At 45.1% G+C, this 22,601-nt stretch overlaps 2 protein-coding genes across 4 annotated transcripts in view; one reads left to right on the forward strand and one right to left on the reverse strand.

Annotated features, from left to right (window-relative positions):
* The window catches only part of HNRNPLL (heterogeneous nuclear ribonucleoprotein L like), a 45,678-nt gene extending 27,098 nt beyond the window's left edge, over nt 1-18,580 (reverse strand). Inside the window, exons 1-2 of the mRNA XM_030558259.1 lie at nt 18,249-18,580; nt 41-159 (exon numbers count right to left, since the gene is read on the reverse strand). Coding sequence (XP_030414119.1) covers nt 41-159; nt 18,249-18,437 — 308 coding nt within the window. The 5' untranslated portion in view covers nt 18,438-18,580. The remainder of the gene's footprint in view (nt 1-40; nt 160-18,248) is intronic.
* A 398-nt stretch (nt 18,581-18,978) lies between these two features.
* The window catches only part of GALM (galactose mutarotase), a 72,145-nt gene continuing 68,522 nt past the window's right edge, over nt 18,979-22,601 (forward strand). Inside the window, exon 1 of one of the 3 annotated variants that reach the window (XM_030558274.1) lies at nt 18,979-19,193. The gene's annotated coding sequence lies outside the window, so the exon portion shown is untranslated. Of the gene's footprint in view, nt 19,194-20,392; nt 21,338-21,413; nt 21,435-22,601 lie in introns of those variants that run through there. The other 2 variants (XM_030558276.1, XM_030558277.1) reach the window with 2 other exon arrangements.

A 22,601-nucleotide genomic window follows, 5' to 3' on the forward strand; every position in this document is an offset into this window, starting at 1 on the left:
TTGAGCCACCAGAGATATGGTTTTACTACTGTCAACATACCATATGGTTCCAAATTTTTCAAGAGCCTCCACAAGGTCCGCTTCTACAACTGATTCGCAGAGTCCTCGGACATGGACGACAGGAGAAATAGACACTTTGTGATGACTTCCACCCACATCCTAACAAAAGCACAAAATTTTTCTAGTTTATACCAGAACTTAAAACACAGCTATAATTAACCACATGTAAGTAAATGTCTGACCTCTCCACAGCAAAAGTGCCTCCATCCATCCACAAGATCTAACACACACACACACACACACACAAAGAGTCAAGTGAGTCAGAGCAAGCATGTTGCTGAGTTGGGTACTGAGGTTTCCTTCAAAATTAACCAGTTAACCAAGATCCCAGTTTCCAAGTTTGGTCACCTGCATTAGTAAGACCTTGTCTATACAAGGAAGTGAAACATAGATTACAAAAGATTTCTACTGTGGAATATACTTTCCTCAACTGGGAAGGAAAATTGTTTGGCTGCAAGCATAGATGAGCCTGAATAACCTTTTTTAATATTCTTCCAATCTAGTTTAAGCCAATTTTTGTTGGTGATGCACAAAGGACAAGGGGACTGAAGATCCATTACTGAAATTTGAACTGCTGTGGGTCATTTTCCTACTGTAAACAGGATCTGAGTTTCAACAGCATCTTCTCACACTATGCAAGAATAATACCAATTAATTGACTACAGGCCCTGTATCTTATGTGATTATGCACTGTGACAGACCCAGGCCAGTGGGGTACAGGGGTCTGGTAGAGGGCAAATATACTGGTCACTGGCTTAGTAGTTTTCTGTTCCCTGAGTGACCAGAGCAGGGGCTGCACTAGAGTAATCAGGAACCTACTAGAACCAATTCAGGCAGACAAGCTGATTAGAATACCTGCAGCCAATCAAGGCAGGCTAATCAGGGCACCTGGGTTTAAAAAGGAGCTCACTCCAGTCAGACAGGGAGGAGCCAGAAGAGAGGAAGAGAGAGTGTGATGCTGGAGGACTAAGGAGTACAAGTGTTATCAGACAGCAGGAGGAAGATCCTGTGGTGAGGATAAAGAAGGTGTTTGGAGGAGGCCATGGGGAAGTAGCCCAGGGAGGTGTAGCTCTTACAGGAAGTACTATAGACAGCTGCAATCCACAGGGCCCTGGGCTGGAACCTGGAGTAGAGGGTGGGCCTGGGTTCCTCCCAACTCCTGATCAGACACAGGAGGAGTTGACCCAGGCTGTGGGGAAGATCACTGAGGTGAGCAAGTCTGCCAATAAGTGCAGGACCCACCAAGGTAGAGAAGGAACTCTGTCACAGCACTTTCCTCACATCACTGAGGCCTACATCAGTACTTAATCAGAATTACACCTAAAGAGTCAGCACTTAAAAAAAACTCTCAAATTTTACATCCTGTTTTCTGATCCTAGTGGACATTTGTACACCACCTCTGTGATTAACTACTTTAAAAAGATTCAGTGTCTTGATGACACAGCATAACTCCCGCAATGAAGATTTTCAGAATTTAATGTTATCATATAATTTCATTAATCAATCAATTCCTTCACTACCATCCCCCACAAATGGTCTGCACTAAGAACTGTATATGTCAGGTCATTAGCACAAAAGCATCCAGGTTTCCTTTAAGTACAATGACTGTGTTTATGCATGACTGAATAGGTCAGGTGGTAATTTTTAGTTAATCTTTCCCTGTGCAACCCTGAGATAAGAACAAGGATGGTAAACTTCAGCCCAAAGACAGAAAAGATGAATAAACTGAAGAGGAAACAGACATTGAAAGATCCAAAGCTAGCAGAAAAAATTAGATATTAAAGGCATACTAAATAAGTTGTGATACAAACAGCTGTTGTGGTCAACTCCTGCCACACTGCAGATTAGTCCAATATGAAGTTAACCAATATAATTTTAACTAAGTGTTTTCTGGAAATATATTCGTGCAAAAGTGTAATGTCTTCCAACTACCGTGTAGATGCCTTGACCTGGTCCTCAAGCCCCCTCAGGATAAGCAATTAGTAAAAAGTTTTGCATAAATTAGCTTCTAAGATTCTCTCTTATAGTTCAAGCAGTCCTTATCTTCCCTTCCCACCACCTTTTTTTGAGCCTGCAAATTAAAGGAAATTGACTGCAAGTTTAAAATAGATGTGGGTTTACAGTGGATTATATACTTACTTGTAGATGTGCAATAACTACATTGAACATGAGTTTCTTGCAAAAGCAAGATTTGTAATTTCTCTTTAAATCCAGAGTTCTTCTCTTTGAACAACTGATTTTTGAGGTGTTAGTGATATTTCCAAGATTATAGTCCTCAGTATCTGCAATTACAAACTGCAAATGGCTTTGACACTGTAATCCTTATAAACAACCTCAGAATTTGCAAACCCTGGACAGCCAATGAGTAAATTACTTTGTAATCTTAATTTTAGTTGCAGATTGTTGTAGATACCTGCAGGATTATATTGTTTTAAACTGCAACACATGTTCTTTGAAGACGAGTGGTGGTGGCTGTGGCAGGGAAGAGCACCAATCATATTTGCATAAATCACAACAACAACTTCCTGAATTAAATCCAGTATCTTTGAGGTCTAAAGCAACAGCGATAAAATTAAACAGATTATTATGCTTTCAGATGCAGGTGTTTAAAGATTGTGGAAAATTGAGGGAAATACAGTTTCTATTTTCCTCTTATTCTGTTCTTTGTTGTGTCCTCTCCTGATGGTTGGTAGCAAATCTAGTTCTACGCCAGTCATGGAGAGCACCACCTGTTTCCTCTTTCTGCAAAGCACAGACCAATGGCAAAAGCAGCTAGGCAGACTTCTTATTCCCCACTTATCATATAGCCACTAGCATTGAGTCAAAGTTTTCCTTAAGCTGCCTATAATGAGATTAAACTCTTTCCTGAGGGGTTAGTCAGTTTAGGATCCAGCATAGCAGTATAAATAGTTCAAATTATTTGTGTGGACACTGTGGAAGCAGCTAGAAAAAAGGAAAGCCAGCTCTCTAGGCTGTAAGTGCTTGATAGACCACAGCGAGGAACCATAAATTCCCTTTCCTCAACTGTTTTGAATTCCCTTTCCTCAACTGTTTTGGAAGCTAAGCACAAAAAATACAAAGTAAAGAAGAATGCCTGAGATTGGGGGGGGGGAGGGGGCGACACACACACAGCTCAGTGGTTAGAGCACTGGCCTGCTAAACCCAGGGTTGTGAGTTCAATCCTTGAGGGGGCCACTTAGGGATCTGGGGTAAAAATCAGTACTTGGTCCTGCTAGTGAAGGCATGGTGCTGGACTCCTTGGCCTTTCAAGGTCCCTTCCAGTTCTAGGATATTGGTATATCTCCAATTATATTACAGAGGCTAATGCATTTATTTTTAAGTTTAAGTTGTGACAAATATTTAAGAACAGATTTACAAGTACCGTGTATCTCAAGAGTTAGGCACACAGATATGCAACTGAGGCTTTGGACTTATCTACACAAACAAACTGTAACACTTTAACCATACTGATACAGTTAAAGCAGTACAAGTCACGTAATGTGAACGCAGTTTGTCCATACGGGAAAGGAAATAAGCTAAACTGGTATAAGGAACTTTTATTCCACTGTCACTGCATCCATACTAAATTATGTGCACATGCACTTAAAAACAGTCCACAAGTGTTCAAGATGTGGCTCCTGCCAAAGATTGTGTCTAAACTTGAAAGGATTAGATTAACAGTAAATGTCACTGCCTTCACATGGCATCCCCTGCAAGCAGCAAAAAGCAAAGCTAAAGTAAACTAAATGCAAAATGACAGGTTTCAGAGTGGTAGCTGGGTTAGTGTGTATCAGTAAGAACAACGAGGAGCACTTGTGGCACCTCAGAGATGAACAAATTTGGGTATAAGCTTTCATGGGCTAAAGCCCACTTCATCAGGCCCACAAAAGCTGATGCCCAAATAAATTTGTTAGTCTCTAAAGTGCCACAAGTACTCCTTGTTATAAATGCAAAATGTAAGCTCAAGTTCTCATTGTAAAAAGTGAAAGATAAATACAGCCTGATGGAATCATCATCCAATTGGTCCTCATTAGCATTACAAACCTTATCACTGGGGTCTGCTCTTAAGGTGTTGCATCTCAGGACAGGTCTACACTACCGCTTAAGTTGATCTAACTTATATGGCTCTGGGGCGTGAAGAAAAATCCTCCCCACCCCCCAAGCAACACAAGTTACAGCGATCTAAGCACTGTCCACACCAGCACTGTTGGTTTTTGTGTACAATGAAATCAATGAAAAAATTTCCATTGATAATTGAAGTTACAGATAGGCAAAGGAAAAAAATGCCACTTGAGAATTTTTTAAAGTTTGATTTAAGGAGATTTACTTTGTATATTTTAAACACAAGATGTTGGCAATTTGTGTGTTAAGGGTTATTAAGCTTTAACTTTTACAATCTCAATGTCTGTCATTGTCTACACCTAATAAATTTTCACAAATATGAATTTAAAAATAAATAAAAATAAAATGCTTAATAATAATTGTCAAAATTATAAAAAATAAAGATCAACTTCTGCCAAGCATAATTATATTCTTGTGCTCAGAAGGCCAGCAGTAGCACAGAGACCCAGCCAGTCACAACCTCATTCAGTCTGACCATGGGCAGCCAAAGCTATCTCCTGCAGACATCCCTATTTTGCTTAGCCAAGTGGCTCCCAAAACACACATTCCCCCTTATCCAGTGTTGCCTGGGAAGACCAACCTCCTGCTGATGGAGCTGAAGGTTTGGAGGGGGAATAAATGCCATATTAATGCTCAAGAATCCCCATGCATAAAATGTGGAGGGACCCATAGAACAGAAAGTCACAGTACTTGTAGCAGCTCAGGGATAATACTGGCAGAAGCTCCTTGGGGAAAGAGGTAACAAATCTCAGTCTCTTGTCATGGGTGTATGAGGTATTTAGCAGGATTTGCAACCTTTAAGGCTAACAGGACTACCATCTGAAGGCTCCTGATTCAGGCCCACTTGCGATTGTTCAGACAATCAGATGTGCAAGGATGTGACAGGAAGCAGGATGAGGATACATTACAACAAGATGACACCCATGCGTGTAAGGACTGGTCTCAACAATTTTGTACTGCTATAAATGTATCTCTACAAGAATAAGCTATACTAATATATAAACCTTTGTGGGATAAAAGTTTATTTCTTTATATATATATATATAGAGAGAGAGAGAGAGAGAGAGAGAGAGAGAATCTCAATGGTTCTCAAACTTTTTTTTTTTTTACAGTGACCCCTTTCACATCACAAGCCTCTGAGTGCAACCCCTCCCCCCACATAAATGTATAAAAAAGTGGTTTTAATTTAACACCATTATAAATGCTGGGTGTCCCTAAACTACTGACTGGAAATGAGGATATGGAAGTAGAAATTACTAAAACAGCTTTATGGGACCAAATCAGGGGGCCTGGATAATCTGCATCCAAGTATATTAAAGGAACTAGCACATGAAATTGCAAGTCCAGTAGCAAAGATTTTTAATGACTCCATAAACTTGAGGGTCATACCCTATGACTGGAGAATTACCAATATAATACCTATTTTAGAGAGGGGGAAAAGTGTTCTGGGAAACCAGAAGCTTGTTAGTTTGACCTTAATTGTATGCAAGATCTTGGAATAAATTTTGAAAGAGAAAGTAGCGAGGAACAGAGGTAAATGGTAATTAGGATAAAAATACAACATGGTATTACAAAAGGTAGCTTGTGCCAAACCAACAAGATATCTCACTTTGAGAAGATTTTTTTAGACAAAGGAAATGCAGTAGATCTAATCTATCTGGATTTCAGTAAGGCACTTTATACAACTCCGCATGGGAAATTAGTTAAATTGGGGAAGATGGGGACTAATACGAGCACTGAAAGGTGGATAAGGAACTGGTTAAAGGAGAGACTACAACAGGTCACACTGAAAGGTGACTTGTCAGGCTGGAGGGAGGTTGCTAGTGGAGTTCCTCGGGGATTGGTCTTGTAACCAATATTATTTAACATTTTCATTAATGGCATTGGCACAAAAAGTGGAAGTGTGCTAATAAAATTTGCAGATGACAAAAAATTGGGAGGTATTGCTAGTACGGAGGACCGGAATATCATACAAGAAGATCTAGACAATCACAAAAACTACAGTGATAGAAATAGGAATTTAATAACACAAATTGCAAGGTCATGCACTTAAAGACTAACAGGAATTTTTGCTACAAGCTGGGGTCTTATCGGTCGGAAGCGACAAGGGAGGAGAAAGGCCTGGGTGTATTGGTGGATCACAGGATGACTATGAGCCACCAATATGGATGCAGCTGTGAAAAAGGCTAATGCAATCCTAGGATGTATCAGGTGAGGTATTTCCAGTAGAGAGCAGGAAGTGTTAGTACCATTATACAAGGCATGGGTGAGACCTCATCTGGAATACTGTGTGCAGTTCTGGTCCCCCATGCCATGTTTAAGAAAGATGAATTCAAACTAGAACAAGTGCAGAAAAGGGCTATTAGGATGATCAGAGGAATGGAAAACCTATCTTATCAGAGGAGATTCAAAGTGTGTTTTGTTTAGCCTAACCAAAGGCTGAGGTGAGATATGATTGTTCTCTATAAATACATCAGAAGGATAAATGCCAAGGCGGGAGGAAGAGTTATCTAAGTTAAGCACCAATGTAACACAAAAATAAACGGATATAAGTTAACCATCAACAAGTTTAGGCTTGAAATTAGACCAAGTTTCCTAGCCATCAGAGGAGTGAAGTTCTGGAACAGACTTTTAAGGGAAACAGTGGGGGCAAAAAACCCTAACCAGTTTCAAGACTGAGCTTGACATGTTTATGGAGGGGATGGTATGGTGAGACTGCCTACAATGGCATGTAGCCCATCTGCGACTGCTAATAGAAAATAACTCTCAGCAGCCAGCGATGGGACACTAGAAAGGGAGGGCTCCGAGTTACTAGAGAGAATTCTTTCCCAAGTATCTGGCTGTTGGTTCTTGATGACATGCCTAGAGTCCAAGTGACCACCATATTTGGGGTCAGGAAGGAATTTTCTCCTGGGTCAGACCGGCAGAGACTCTGGCAGTTTTTTGCTTCCTCTGCACCATGGGGCATGGGTCACTTGCAGTTTAAACTAGAGTAAATGGTGGATTATCTTTAACTTGAAGTCTTTAAAACATGATCTGAGGACTTCAGTAACTCAGCCAGAGATTAGGGGTCTATTACAGGAGTGGATGGGCAAGGTTCTGGGGCTTGCAATGTGCAGGAAGTCAGAATAGATTATCATGATTGTCCTTTCTGGCCTTAAAAATCCATGAGGCTGCCAGAAGCTGGGTGACAGCGGATGGATCACTCAATTAATTTATTCTGTTCATTCTTGCTGAAGCATCTGGCACCAGCCACTGGTGGAAGACAGGATACTAGGCTAGATGGACCACTGGTCTGACCCACTATGGCCATTCTTATAACTGTGTTCATACTAGGGCTGTGCTGCTTTAATTAAACCAATATAGTTGTAACGCAGGGGTTCTCAAATTGGGGGTCAGGACCCCTCAGGGGGTCACAAGGTTATTACATGGGGATTGCAAGCGGTCAGCCTCCATCCGAAATCCTGCTTTGCCTCCAGCATTTATAATGGCGTTAAATATTTTAAAGTGTGTTAAACTTATACGGGGGGGGGGGGGTCGCATAGAGGCTTGCTATGTGAAAGGAGTCACCAGTACCAAAGTTTGAGAACCGCTGTTGTAGCGGTACAAGAACTGTGTGTAGTTCAGCCCTAAGTCAGGAAGCCACAAAACCTACAGAAGAGTCACAGTTAAGGCTACGATTTTACTCATGGAGGTCACAGCAGTCATGGATTCCATGACTTTACCAGACCGCTGTGACTACTTCTGCTTCAGCTGTCAGCAGCTGAAGTGGGGGCTGGAGGCAGGACTGTGCACCCGCCTGCTGTAACAGCAAACTGGATGGCTGGAATCAGGATCCTACAGCCCCTGCCCTGTGGTTTTGGGGGGGGGGGGGAAAGAAGGGGAGAGAGGAGACTGCAGCCGGGACCCCGCACCCTTGCCCGGCAGCTATAGCTGGAGCTGTGCACCCCAACCCTGCAACTCCAGCCAGGGTTGTGCGCCTCAGCCGCCTGGTGGAAGCTGTAGCACGAGCTGCGTGTCCCGAAGCTGCAGCCTTCTCTGGAGCGAGGGGCTGTGCGCCTCTCCATGGCTGCAGCCCCTGCTACAGCTGCTGGAGATGGGGATCTTGGCCTGTCAGTCTCCCCACCATGGGACTCCTTTCCTCCCTCCTATTTAGACCTGCCCCGGTTATTTTTTTAGTAAAGTCACGGATAGGTCACAGGCTCAATGAATTTTTGTTTATTGCCTGTGACCTGTCTGTGACTTTTACTAAAAATAACCGTGACACAATCTTAGCCTTATTCATGGTATATGCTGAAGCAAAAGGTAAAAGTGTGGAAAAAGCATTGTAAGGATTACCCAGGACAGCAGACATAGATTATAGCCAAGCTATTGTAAAAGGCAGTGCAGTTGTCGAAGTACTATGGCACCCGTGACCTCCCCCTTAAATAGCTATCAGTACAAGAAAAGAAACACAAATGGTCTGAAAAAGCAGTCATTGCTGTCAATGACGCATACCACAGCTATTCAGGACATCACCATTATAGTTCTTATGCTCTAGTGGTCACTATATCTTGACCTACAGATATCAAGGCAGCTAAGCAACATCAAAATGCAGTTATTTATAGCATTTGCAGATTGACTCCATTTGAAAAAGAGCCTTGTGGGTTTATGTAGAGATTGTAATCATTATCAATGTTCTCTTTTTATACAGAGGTCTCTCTGCATCAACTCCTTTGCCTCCTAGGATGGTACCACCAGTTCCACCAGGCACAACACTCTTATCCTGCACCAAATCCAACAGACTAGATTAATTAGTGTTACCAACTTTACTCAGCAGTAAATATAGCTGAATTTGAGAATTAAGTCATTTCGCTTTTAATTTCCAGAACATCAGTTGATAGTAGACTGACTGTCTATTTGGTGTAGTTCTGACTGGATTTCTTTGCCCTGGGCTGACTGCCTGTTTGTTCCAACCCTTTCCTTCTGGACTCTCCCTCAGTCTTTTCGCCTCAACTTCACTCCCCATCTGTCCCCCTTACCCTCTTCTCCCGTGCCCCCCCCCCGTCTATTTAACTTATCCCCACCTCAAATAACACCCCCCCCCAAAGAGTAGAGCTAGCATGACATTTGCCACCATCACACTGTTCATTCTGCTTGTATGTTATAACCCTTCTGTCTTGTTTATTTAAATTGTAAGCTCTTTGGGGAAGGAACCATCCTGTACAATGACAAGTACAATGGGACCTCATTGTTGGCTGGCCCTTTGGCACTATCATAATAAACATGATTAATAATATTTTTTAAAATTAGAAATATAGGGTTCTTATCTACCCACCCAAGGCTGGGTGATAAGACAAAGACATGATATGCCACCCCCCCCCCGTGCCCTCCTCCAAGAGGCCAGTAAAATAAAAACAACTATATAACTGAAGCTGACAGCACTTCTGTAGAACTGCAGCATCAAGAGCTGATGTAACCCAGCACTAGAGGCACAAACAAGGTACACATATAAAGATTTCAACAGAAGCAACTTCACTGAATTGCTTTAATACCTGGGCATTGAGTCACATTACTACTTTAAATAATGTTTTAGATCTGTCTCCTCTTGTATTTTTACTGTCTCCCCACCTTTAGTCTGCAATTAACTATTTCAAAATCCAATTCCAATTTTCTATAAAATCTTTTAAAATTTGCTATTTGTTTCTATTAAATTTTTTTCGTCTTCCAGTTGGTCTCACTTGTTGACACTCTTTCTCCCCCATATATTTTCCCTTTCAGTATTCACTTTAGCTCTCTGTGCTTTTTTATGTCTTCACTCTTCTCTTCTTCCTTGTACGCCTGTCTTTCCCCCTTTTTTTTACCCTGCTACAGCCAGATTATCCTCTCTAGATCACTCCACTAGATACATCAAGCTCCATATTTCCCACACTGCAGACTCCCTCCTCTCACTATTGTCTCTTTTTTTGTTTCCTTCGGAAATATCCCAAAGGTAAAGTGACAAAAACAGCAAAGTTATAAAGCCAGCAAATTTTTTTGCCTGTTCATACACCAGAGAGTTGGACACTGTTGCAAGCACATTGCACAAACCAAGGACTACTTGCATTTTTCTATTGCCTACAACAAGCTAAGCTTTGCCACCTTCCCATCGCCATTATTTTAGAGACTCCCTGAAACATCTCTTCCCTGATGCTAGAGGCTCAATGTATCCTCCCACACAGTCCTCCTTCAGCCACATGCTAGGAGCTGTATCCCTACCATGCTAGTGTTCGCCACTGCCCCCATGGCAGGGGTTCTATGTGCCATCCCACTCTCTCTAACATTCCCCTGCCCCCATACTTATTCTTTTTCCTTTCTGTCTGAAAGAAGATTTATAATAATAATAATTGGAGATATACCTATCTCCTAGAACTGTAAGGGACCTTGAAAGATCATTGAGTCCAGCCCCGTGCCTTCACTAGCAGGACCAAGTACTGATTTTTGCCCCAGATCCCTAAGTGGCCTCCTCAAGGATTAAACTCACAACTCTGGGTTTAGCAGGCCAATGCTCTAACCAGTGAGCTCTCTCTCCCCCCAGACTTTAATGGTGTCAGCATTTTAAAATTGTACTGGAAGAGCAGAGCTGAGATGGGGCATTATGCTGGAAAGTGTTAACAGCTCCCATCAACCAATTCTTTGATCTCTAGACAGTTACACAAGTGGGTTAAACGAATGGGTATGCTAACCAGATGCCAGGGGCTCCACGTGTCCCCCAGTTCCCACTTTTGTTTTTTCCAGTTTTCATCAAAATCAATATGGGTTCTGTACATTGATGCCTCTAGAACATTCCCTAACATTTTGGACTTATCAGACAAGAACATAAGAATGGCTATACTTGGTCAGACCAAAGGTCCATCCAGCCCAGTATCCCGTCTGCCAACAGTGGCCAATGTGAGGTGCCCCAGAGGGAGTGAATCTAACAAGTAATGATCAAGTGATCTCTCTCCTGTCATCCATCTCCACCCTCTGACAAAAAGAGGCTAGGGACACCATTCCTTACCATCCTGGCTAATAGCCACTAATGGACTTAATCTCCATGAATTTATCTAGTTCTCTTTTAAACCCTGTTATAATCCTAGCCTTCAGAATCCTCTCAGGCAAAGAGTTCCACAGGTTGACTGTGCACTCTGTGAAGAACTTCCTTTTATTTGTTTTAAACCTGCTGCCCATTAATTTCATTTGGTGCCCCCTACTTCTTATATTGTGGGAACAAGTAAATAACTTCTCCTTATTCATTTTCTCCACACCATTCATGATTTTATATACCTCTATCATATCCCCTCTTAGTCTCCTCTTTTCCAAGCTGAAAAGTCCTAGCCTCTTTAATCTCTCCTCACATGGGACCCGTTCCAAACCCCTAACCATTTTAGTTGCCCTTCTCTGAATCTTTTCTAATGCCAGTATATCTTTTTTTTAAATGAGTAGACCACATTTGTACATAGTATTCAAGATGTGAGCGTACCATGGATTTATAAGGGCAATAAGATATTCTCCATCTTATTCTCTATCCTTTCTTTAATGATTCCTAACATCCTGTTTGCTTTTTTGACTGTTGCTGCACTCTGCATGGATGTCTTCAGAGAACTATCCACAATGACTCCAAGATCTCTTTCCTGATGAGTTGTAGCTAAATTAGCCCCCATCATATTTGTATGTATAGATGCAGCATCAAAAGTTACTGTGTTGCATCCAAACACAGAAATGCCATCTAGTTGTGTGTTAAAGCTTGTCACTGAGTCAATTACAGTACTCAAGAGTTAATTTTCATCAATGGTGTATCAATACCGCAGTTTGTTTGCGGAACTTTTTCTCTAATTGATTTAGTGTTATCTCCCATCAGAAAGTTTACTGAATGGAGGGACACTAACAGCAGAAATTCTTTCATAATACCAAAAAACCAAACCACACAACAATCACAACACTAAACTCAGGCCAGGTCCAGACTAGAGCTTTAAATCGATTTTAAGAGCTTTAAATCGATTTTAAGCTGTAACCGTCCACACTACAGAGTGCATAAAATCGATTTTAAGGGTCCCTAAAATCGATTTTGGAACTCCATCAAAACGAGAGGAGTAACCCCAAAATCGATTTTATAAAATCGATTTTATGCTAGTGTGGACGGAAACAGAAGTTAATGGCCTCCGGGAGGTATCCCATAGTGCACCAGTGGCCGCTCTGCACAGGGAAAGGAACTCTACTGCTGGCCAGGTAAACAGGAAAAGCCCCGGGAACTTTGAAACTTCAGTTCCTGTTTGCCCAGCGTGGAGCTCTCAGCAGCAGAGATAACAATGCAATCTCCTGAGAATAGGAAAAGAGCTCCAGCATGGAACACACAGGAGTTACAGGATCTGATAGCAGTATGGGGAGAAGAGTCAGTGCTTTCAGAACTGAGGTCCAGCAGAAGAAATGAGAAAACCTTTGAAAAGATTTCTAATGCCAGGAGACAGAGAGGACACAGCAGAGACTCGTTGCAGTGCAGGGTGAAAGTGAAGGAGCTCAGACAGGCGTATCAGAAGACCAAAGCAGCAAAGGGCAGGTCAGGATCTGGCCCCAAAACATGCCGCTTCTACAAGGAGCTGAACGCAATATTGGGGAACTGTGCAACGACAACCCCCCCCCTTGTCTGTGGATTCAGAGGTGGGGGTAGTGATCTCTGCCACTGCCGAAGATTTAGAGGACAGCGAAGATCACGATGAGGACCAAGAGGAGGACGAAACAGCAGAGAGCACAGAGCATTCAATTCCCACTAACAGCCAGGATCTTTTCCTAACCCTTACAGAAGTACCCTGCCAGCCCTCTCAAGCCAGTAGCACAGAAAATGATGCTGTGGAATTGTCCTCTGGTGAGTGCACTTTTTTTATTAAAAGCGTAGGCTGAATGAATGCAAGCCTTTTTTACTGGGTGATTTGCCATGAGTGCCTGCATGCAGTAGCTGGAATTAGAGTTACTGGAACAGTCTGTTAACATGTCTGGGAACAGAGATGGCCATTCATTCCTTTCTTCTGTGCTGAGCCAGTAAATGAAAAACCTTTCCTAAAACAATGACCCAGGTGGTGGTTGTTAGAAAGCTGTTCATTCCTACGGGGTGGTGTCTCCTAGCACTTGGCCAGCATGAATCATCCCTATTAACTGCCATGGCAGAGGGGGGATGGGGTTAGGTAGATGGCATTAAAGCTAACTCCAAAGTGCAGCACAGATGATTGTGGGAGGGAACTTGTATTTCCCTGTGCTGCACCTTTTCCATGGCTTAAGAAAAGAAACCAGTGTTTTTCCTCAAAGCGCTTTGCCTCACTACTGTTCATGCTACCTGATAAAAGCAGGGGGTGCAGGGTACTACAAGCCACTGCACGGTTCACTACCAAATAACTTACCATTGTCTCCGGACACGGTCTGTGTGCTCCCCTGACCTGCGGCTGAGCTGAAATCTCAGTCCTCAGCCACAAGCAATAAGTATTAAAAGAATCCTAAGGCGACCTTGTGGTAAAGTTACATGCTCAAGGTACGGTGAATAGCGCAGTTCACTGAGAAAGACTGTATCCATTGTTCTATGAAATGTCTCTTATGATTCTTCTATCACTCTTTCCACCCCCACCCCCCCCGCACAGCTGCACATTTCTCCAGCCTCCCTCTCCCTTCTCCTGTCCGACGGGGAGGTCACATAAGAAGGCTAAGAAAAAAGAGGACGCGTGAGGCGATGTTCACAGAAATTATGGCAGTAACCCGTACTGAGAGAGCTCAGCAGGGGGACTGGAAACAATTGGTCGCAAAGTACAGGGAGGCTGCCAGTCAACGCGAAGACAGGAGGGATGCTAAAAATGATTTCAGGTGGCAGGAAGATCAGCGCTGGCGGGCAGCAACGCTGGATCTTCTTCGTGATCAGACCGACATACTCCGCGATATGCTGGAAGAGCTGCGTGGTCTCAGGTTGCCTCTGCAACCCATGTATAACCTCCCTCAGTACTCACCCTGTCCCACACCTTCCAGAACCAGGCGTGTAAGAACGCGTGGGGGAAGGCTATCTGCACCAGCCAACTACACCCCTGTGGACAGTCCAACCAGAAGGCTGTCATTACATTGAAAACCCCTTAATGTTATGTTTCTTTCCCTCCTGTACTCCTCCCAAACCTCTCCCTTGGCACCATTTACTTACTTTACTCTCAGGACATGCTATGCAAAGGCAGTGTGAGGGTGGGTTGTTAAAGAAATAAAGCATGCAGCTTTGCAAAGCTTCAGGGAAGCTAGTTTGCAGCATCAGGAGTAAACACATGGGAAGATGGGTAATACAGGGAAAATAAACAAAGCAGTCATACCGTACCATGGTCCATGATAAATCTTGTTATGTCTTCTCTGATGCGCCTTCTTCTTACCAACCTCCCTCCCCCTTCCTCCAAACCTCCCTCACTCCCTTCCCCGGAGAACCCCGAGTTATGAAATGTCATGCACAGGATTGTAACAGCAAGCATGATGATTGATTTGTGAAAGGGTCTGATTTTTAATAAAGAACTCAATTTCTTTAACAAATACCAGTAACTTTATTTTCAATAAGCAAGCAGTTAAGGAAGGGTGCAGGGAAGCTCGTTTGCAGCAGCCAGAGTCAAGACATGGGGAGGTAGGTAATAACAGAGAAAAAAACATACCAATCACACCGTTCCCTGGTCCATGAAGCCACTTCTGGGCTTCCTTAACTGACTGTGTCTTTCCTTCCTACATCCCTCCCTAACCCTAGCCATTTACTATTCTTCTCCCAAAAAAACCCTATTACTGTAATTCTATTCGCAGGGTTCTAAATGCAAGAGGGAGGGTGCGCTGCTTACAGTGACTGTCTTTTAATAAAGAATTCAATGTTTTCCACAGACACAGACGGCTATTTTAATTACCGTAAGCAAGCAGTTGTGGAAGGGTGCAGGGAATGCAGCTTGCAGCAGCAGGACTGAATACATGGGGAGGGTGGTAATCAATGGAAAAGAAACTCAGCATTCAAACTGTACCCTGGCCCATGAGGAAGCTACTTTTCAGGGCTTCTCTGATGCGCACAGCATCCTGGTGTGATCTTCTAATTGCCCTGGTGTCTGGCTGCGCATAATCAGCGGCCAGGTGGTTTGCCTCAGCCTCCCACCCCGCTATAAAGGTCTCCCCCTTACTCTCACAGAGATTGTGGAGCACACAACAAGCAGCAATGACAAAGGGGATATTGGTTTGGCTAAGATCTGAGCGAGTAAGAAGCGTTCGCCATCTTCCCTTCAATCTGCCAAATGCACATTCTACCACCATTCTGCACTTGCTCAGCCTGTAATTAAACAACTCCTGAGCACTGTCAAGGCTGCCTGTGTATGGCTTCATTAGCCAGGGCATCAAGGGGTAGGCTGGGTCCCCAAGGATAACTATAGGCATTTCAACATCTCCAACTGTTATTCTCTGGTCAGGGAAGTAGGTCCCTTGCTGCAGCCGTTTAAACAGTGTAGTGCTTCTGAAGACACGTGCGTCATGAACCCTTCCTGGCCATCCCACGTGGATGTTGGTGAAACGTCCCTTGTGATCCACCAGGGCTTGCAGCACCATTGAAAAGTACCCCTTGCGGTTTATGTACTGGGCGCCCTGGTGCTCCGGTGCCAAGATAGGGATATGGGTTCCATCTATGGCCCCCCCACAGTTAGGGAATCCCATTGCAGCAAAGCCATCCACAATGGCCTGCACGTTTCCCAGAGTCACAATCTTTCGAAGCAGCAGCTTAATGATTGCTTTGGATACTTCCAGCACAGCAGCCCCCACAGTAGATTTTCCCACTCCAAATTGATTACCGACTGACCGGTAGCTGTCTGGCGTTGCAAGCTTCCAGATGGCTATTGCCACTCGCTTTTCCACTGTGAGGGCTGGTCTCATCCTGGTATTATGCCGTTTCAGGACAGGAGAAAGCGAGTCACAAAGTTCAAAGAAAGTGCTCTTACGCATGCGAAAGTTCCGCAGCCACTGCGAATCGTCCCACACCTGCAGGACTATGCGGTCCCACCAGTCAGTGCTTGTTTCCCATGCCCAAAAGCGGCGCGGAACGGGTAGAACCTCCCCCAAAACCGTCAGGAGCTCCAAAGTGCAGGGGCCCGGGGTGTCGGAAATCTCGTTCTCCAAGTCCTCATCACTGTCGTCCCCGCAGTCAAGCATTCTCTCTTGCATTTCTGACTCATGGTTCAGCATGGATAGCATGAGAATGCGTGAACTATTTACAGCATTCGCGATCAAGGATAAGAGCACTCCTGGATCCATGCTTGCTGCAAAATGGCGTTTTCTCACTGCAGCCAGTAAAAACCGCGCGAAGTGACTGTGTTCCGCTGACAGGAAGGGAGGGGGTGAGGCTGTACCCAGAACCACCCACGACGGGGATTTTGGCCCCATCATGCACTGGTGTAGTAACCCATAATTCCAAAGGCCAGGGACCCATGCAGGAACTGTGGGATAGGTACCCAGAGTGCAACGCTCAGGGAAAAGATGGACGCCAGGGAACATGGACGCTCAACATCGATGTAAGTAGCCCTAGTGTGGACGCGCAAAATCGATTTTATAAAGCCTGCTTTATAAAATCGATTTTAATAACATCGATTTTACCCTGTAGTGTGGACGTGGGCTCAGTTTCCTACATTCTGATGCAGAACAAATTTGTTTTAACACAAATGAACATCCAAAGGCTCCCCAAACTTCAAGATTTTCCACTGAACATTAATGACCATCTCAGGTGATCCTTTTTCCCACCTTGAAGAGTGATGCAGAGAAAATTTCACATCAATTAGTTAACTAATTCATTAACAAACCCAATACAGGTATGTGGAGAAGACACCAAAGCAGGGTTAACCTATATTAATGGGTGCAAAGAATAGTGATTTCATTTCATTATTCAGCGATATGTACACAAAGCACATGAGAGCCAGGGAAAAATGGAATGATAATAAACCCCACACTCACTCAAATATATGCGTTGAAAGAGAAGGATTTAGATTATTTTTTAAATCTATGCTTATGTTGCCAAACTTGCCAGACAAAATGTAAGAGAGCAGGGTAAAAAACCCTTCTCTCCCCTTCCAGGCTTTTATACCCCAAATGGCAACAGAGCTCACCATGAAATAGACACAAGTCCTAGGAATAATAAATCAGTCCATCTACACCAGGAGTCCACAACATTTCAGAAGTGGTTGAGAGTAGCAGCCGTGTTAGTCTGTATCCACAAAAAGAATAGGAGTACCTGTGGCACCTTAGAGAGTAACAAATTTATTTCAGCATCAGCTTTCATGAGCTACAGCTCACTTCTTCGGATGCACAGAAAGGAACACACAGACAGGAGATATTTATACTGTAGCTCACGAAAGCTGATGCTGAAATAAATTTGTTAATCTCTAAGGTGCCACAAGTACTCCTGTTCTTTCAGAAGTGGTGTGCTGAGTCTTCATTTATTCACTTTAATTTAAGGTTTCACATGCCAGTAATACATTTTAATATTTTTAGAAGGTCTCTTTCTATAAGTCTATAATGTAAAACTATTGTTGTGTGTAAAGTAAATAAGGTTTTTAAAATGTTTAAGAAGCTTCATTTAAAATTAAATTAAAATGCAGAGCCCCCCAGACCGGTGGCCAGGACCCTGGCAGTGTGAGTGCCACTGAAAACCAGCTTGTGCGCCGCCTTCGGCCCGCATGCCATAGGTTGCCTACCCCTGCTCTACACCTTACAGATTACAGCAGGGCTTGGCCCCCTTCTGCAATCATGGTGAAGGGAGAATGCTGAGCATCATCCCTTCTCCTCCCCCATGGTGGGAATAATCAGCATCTCCTCCTGCCTCTAGGCATGAAAGGCGGTGTGGGGGGGGGGAATCAGCAACTCCCTGAACAAACTCCTGCCCCTCCATTGTGGGGGGCATGGTCACCATCTCCCGCAATCCTCCCCAGCACCTCCTGCCCCTCCACAGGCCCGGGGGGGGGGGTGGAAGAACAGCACTCCCCTGCCCCTCCACAGGCCGTAGCCAGCCCCCCTCCCCCCGCGGGGGAAGGGGAACCCTGCCCCGCTCTCACCCCGCCCGAGAAGCCCCCTCCGCGGGGGCCCGCTGCTTTCTCCCGGCGGCTCTCGCCTTCCTCGGCGCCGCCGTACTCGATCTCGCCCTCCTCGGCGGCGGCGCTGGGCTTGAGGCGCTTGGCCTGGCTCTCGTAGGCGCCATCCTCCTCCTCCTCGTACTGCTCCCCGGACGACGACGGCGACGACATGGCGGCGGCGGCAGCTGGGCCCGGCGGCGCACACACAACGGGGAGGGGTCGCTCGGCCGCGGACAGCAATAGCGACTTTCCGCCGCTCCCTGCTCCAGCACCGGCACCCAGGCAACCGCTCCCTGGCGGCGATTGGCCGGGCTGCTGGAGGGGCGCGCTAGGATTGGCCGAGCGGCAAGCCCGTCACGCGCCGCGAGCTACTACCGCCCCCTCACCTAGTTCTTCGATGTCTGGCGGCTGCGGCTAGGGAAGGGAAGGCAGGAGCGGGGCCGAGGCGCGTGCGGAGGGGGCGGGCCGGCGGAAGCGCGCGGGCCGCCTAGCCCACGCGGCGGGCGAGCGGGCACGCGCAGGCCCCTGATTGGGACGCGGCCGGGGAGGGGGTGGGGCTTGCCCTGTCCCGCGCGCCTGGCGCCAAGGCTGAGGTAATCGCAGTCGCTGTGGGGCGCCCCGTAGGTGCGGCCGTGGGGCTGGTGGGTGCGTTGCGCGCACGGTGACAGGTGCCGCGAGGGGCCGGGCCCGGCGGCTGCCGTGAGGTGAGGTGCCCCCTGGCTCCCCTGCTGCCTTTAGTCGGGTGTCGCCCTGCAGCCCCCCTGTGGTGGCTGCTGCCCTCAGCGCCCCTGACGGCCTGACTGGCCCCAGGCCGCACAGGAGCCAGCGGCAGAGCAGGGCCTGGCCCCGGCCTGCCACAGCCTCGGCAGCGCCCTAACCACAGGGGCAGCCTTGATACGCTTTGGGCCTGGAGGACACCCCCCGGCTGTAAGTTCATTAGTCTAATTGTGCTGGGTTTGAGTTTTCCACCTTTCCATGTAGGTGAGCGGCCCCTGGATCTTGACTTGTGAGACAGGGCGAGCTGAAGCTCCCGGTTTGCCTTCCCTAGACTCTTCGTTATATTGTACATGGGAACGGCCAGACTGGGTCAGACCAATGGTCCGTCCAGCCCCGTGTCCTGTCTGCCAGCTGTGGCCAGCCTCCGGTGCCCCACAGGGAACGAACAGAACAGGGTAATTATTGAGTGATCCATCCCCTGTCCTACACTCCCAGCTTCTGACAGTCAGAGGCTAGGGATGCCCAGAGCATGGGGTTGCAGCCCTGCTCATCTTGGCTAGCAACCATTGATGGACCTGTCCTCCATGAACTTATCTAATTCTTTTTTGAACCATGTTATAATTTTGGCTGTCACAACATGCCCTGGCAATGAGTTCCACAGGTTGGCTGGCTGTTGTGAGAAGTAGTACTTCCTTTTGTTTGTTTTAAACCTGCTCCCTATTAATTTCATTGGGTGACTTTTAGGATGTCTCTTTTTCTAAGGGGAACAAATCTAATCTCTCTTCCCAGGCGAGATCTCCCTGCTCCTAATTAATCTCCTCACCCATTCACCACACTGGGCTTCCCTTTGCACATCCTTCCAACCCTCCCCCCCAACAGTGGACCCCTCCTCACAATCCAGCCTCAGCATTGTCACCCCCAAGCACTGAAGACTCATAGACTTTAAGGTCAGAAGGGACCATTATGATCATCTAATCCGACCTCCTGCACAATGCAGGCCACAAAATCTCACCCATCCACTTCAATAACAAATCCCTAACCTATGTCTGAGTTATTGAAGTCCTCAAATTGTGGTTTGAAGACCTCAAGTTGAAGAGAATCCTCCAGCAAGTGACCTGTGCCCCATGCTGCAGGGGAAGGCGAAAAATCTCCAGGACTTCTGCCAATCTGCCCTGGATGAAAATTTCTTCCTGACCCCAGATATGGCGATCAGTTAAACCCTGAGCATATGGGCAAGCCAGCACCCAGGAAGAATTAAAGAATTCTCTGTAGTAACTCAGATCCCATCCCATCTAACATCCCATCACAGACCACTGGGCATACTTACCTGCTGATAATCAAATATCACCTGTAATCAAGAGATAATTGTGTGTGTGTGTGTACACACACACACACACACACACACACACAGCGTAAATTTTATTTACCTTTTAGTGTTTGTCTTCAGGAGCATGTTCTCAAGCTTTTTCTCTGCATCTACAAAGACTAGAAATTTAACTTTTTCTTCTAATGAAAGCTGAAATTCTCCCATAATCACCTGATTCCAGGAACTGGGGCTTTAAATTCATAGAATTTGCACAAAAGTTGGCAACACTGATATACCAGGCCCCTCAAATCTTGCTACCCTGACATCTTGATTTTTGGGGGCCAGACTCCTGATTTTTGAATGCATGGGGTTCACAATACTGCACAAGTTCAGTTTAAGTCAGAGAGCTGCAGGTGCAGAGCACATCACTGAAAATCAGGCAATAGGTCATGTGGAACACCTAGTCATTCAGGCACCCAAATTAGTTGATATGACACTTAAAAGTTTTAGCCTGTGTAATTCACTCAGGATCACACAGCAAGTCAGTGTTAGAGTTGGGTCTCCTGCCTCCCCTGCTCTTATCACTTAACGCTATCTCCTAACCATATGCTGCATCAAATAGCAAAAATATAAAATATATGTTGGTTGGTTATACCTGCTATAATGGTTCAACAGCAGATTCTTACTCCTGGAGCAATTTCTCAGAAGATACTCTCAGGAAACTTGAAATTTCAGGAAGTCATAGAACCCCAAAATATATAACATTGAATACAAGTAATGACATTTCTCCCATATTGGCAGCTGACCCCCTCCCTTTCCCAGGAAACGGCAGGGAAATTGCAGGAGAGCCATGTAAGAGGAATGGGAAGTGTTATATAACCATCACAAAAGGGACAGCCGCCCTCACTATTGTAAACAGAGTTACCATGGACACCCCAGAGAATGGCAAAGGAAGCAGGCACAGAGCCAACTTCTGATCAGCCTCTCATGCAGCTCTGTCAGCCTCTGACCCAGTGTTTAGCCTCCAAACTGCCTTGCTTTGAAGGAGGTAAGAGACAGCTCTTGTGCCATTGTGGGGTAATATGGCCCAGGGTTCTCCACGTTACGTGAGAAAGGATTACTCTATTGCAGATTTACCCTGCAAGGTTTGTGAGTATATAACAGCCTGTTCTATCACTGTGTGTATCCATTACTAATGTTCCCTGGTGATTGGTGCTAGGTAAAAACCCATAACAGGGCCATGAGTTGTTCCCCAGCCTTTGCTGCTTGCGTATGTTCAGATGATGCAAGGAGTATATACTGCTGCTCAACTCATGTTGTACATGTCTACTTGATGTTTGTAGGAGCCGGTGAAGGAACTTCTCAAGACAGAGATGCTGTAACAGTTTTTTTAGTGGGGGGTGCTGAGAGCCTTTGAACCAAACTGTAAACTTGTATATGATGGAAACCACTTGAAGACAGGGGATGTGGCAGCACCCCTATTTCTGACATTTATATCTTGAGGTCCTCTCCAGCCCTACATTTATATGATTCTGTGATGCACTGATGAGCCCATACCTATCTTGAATTACCCTTTCGTGCATGCGTGACTGCATGTGGGAGGAAAGCTATTTGTGTTTGGTGCATGGCTAAGCCTTAAATCGCCTTTAGGCGGCTTTATGCAGCACTCTTTTGACTGCCTAACCCTGAAAAGAAGAACGGTGGTTAAAGTAGAGCAATGGAGGCTAGGGAGTTCACACATTCGATTAGTCTTTGCCAACTGGGGGTGGGTGGCGTTATGAAGGATTTTTCTTTTTGATTAGTCTATTGTCTGTCTTGGCTTTGTTCTTTCTGTTTCATTCTGTTGAATTGCTTTATTTATCTTTCCCTCTGTCTTTTTCAGTGTCTCTTTTCTTTCAGTCTATGGTTCTTGGAAGTTTTTCAAGTGTATTGTTAAGATTGTGGTATCCAAACAGCTGAAGCTATGCCTCTGTTTTAGGGACAGCTTGTCAGAGATTAATATCAATTGCCATTGTGATTAAGCTATCTTTTCTTTGTATTTGCCATTTTTTCTAAGTACCCAGCACGTGTTATCCCAAAGACGTTTCTATCCTGGACATAAATGCTTACCTACAGTATATGAAGTTTCTAATAAATTTCAGTTATATGGACTGAGGTTTTGCGGTTTTATCAGGCATGACATTCTTCCAGGCTGTTGTCTGCTGCAGATCTGAATTATAGTCAGATAAATTCTGCTGTCTTTGTGGCATGCTATGATAATGAGGTCATGTCTACACTACACAATTAAATTGACTTAAGTTAGGTCGACTTAC

This window comes from Gopherus evgoodei, chromosome 3 (genome assembly GCF_007399415.2).
Source record: "Gopherus evgoodei ecotype Sinaloan lineage chromosome 3, rGopEvg1_v1.p, whole genome shotgun sequence".
NCBI lineage: Eukaryota > Metazoa > Chordata > Testudines > Testudinidae > Gopherus > Gopherus evgoodei.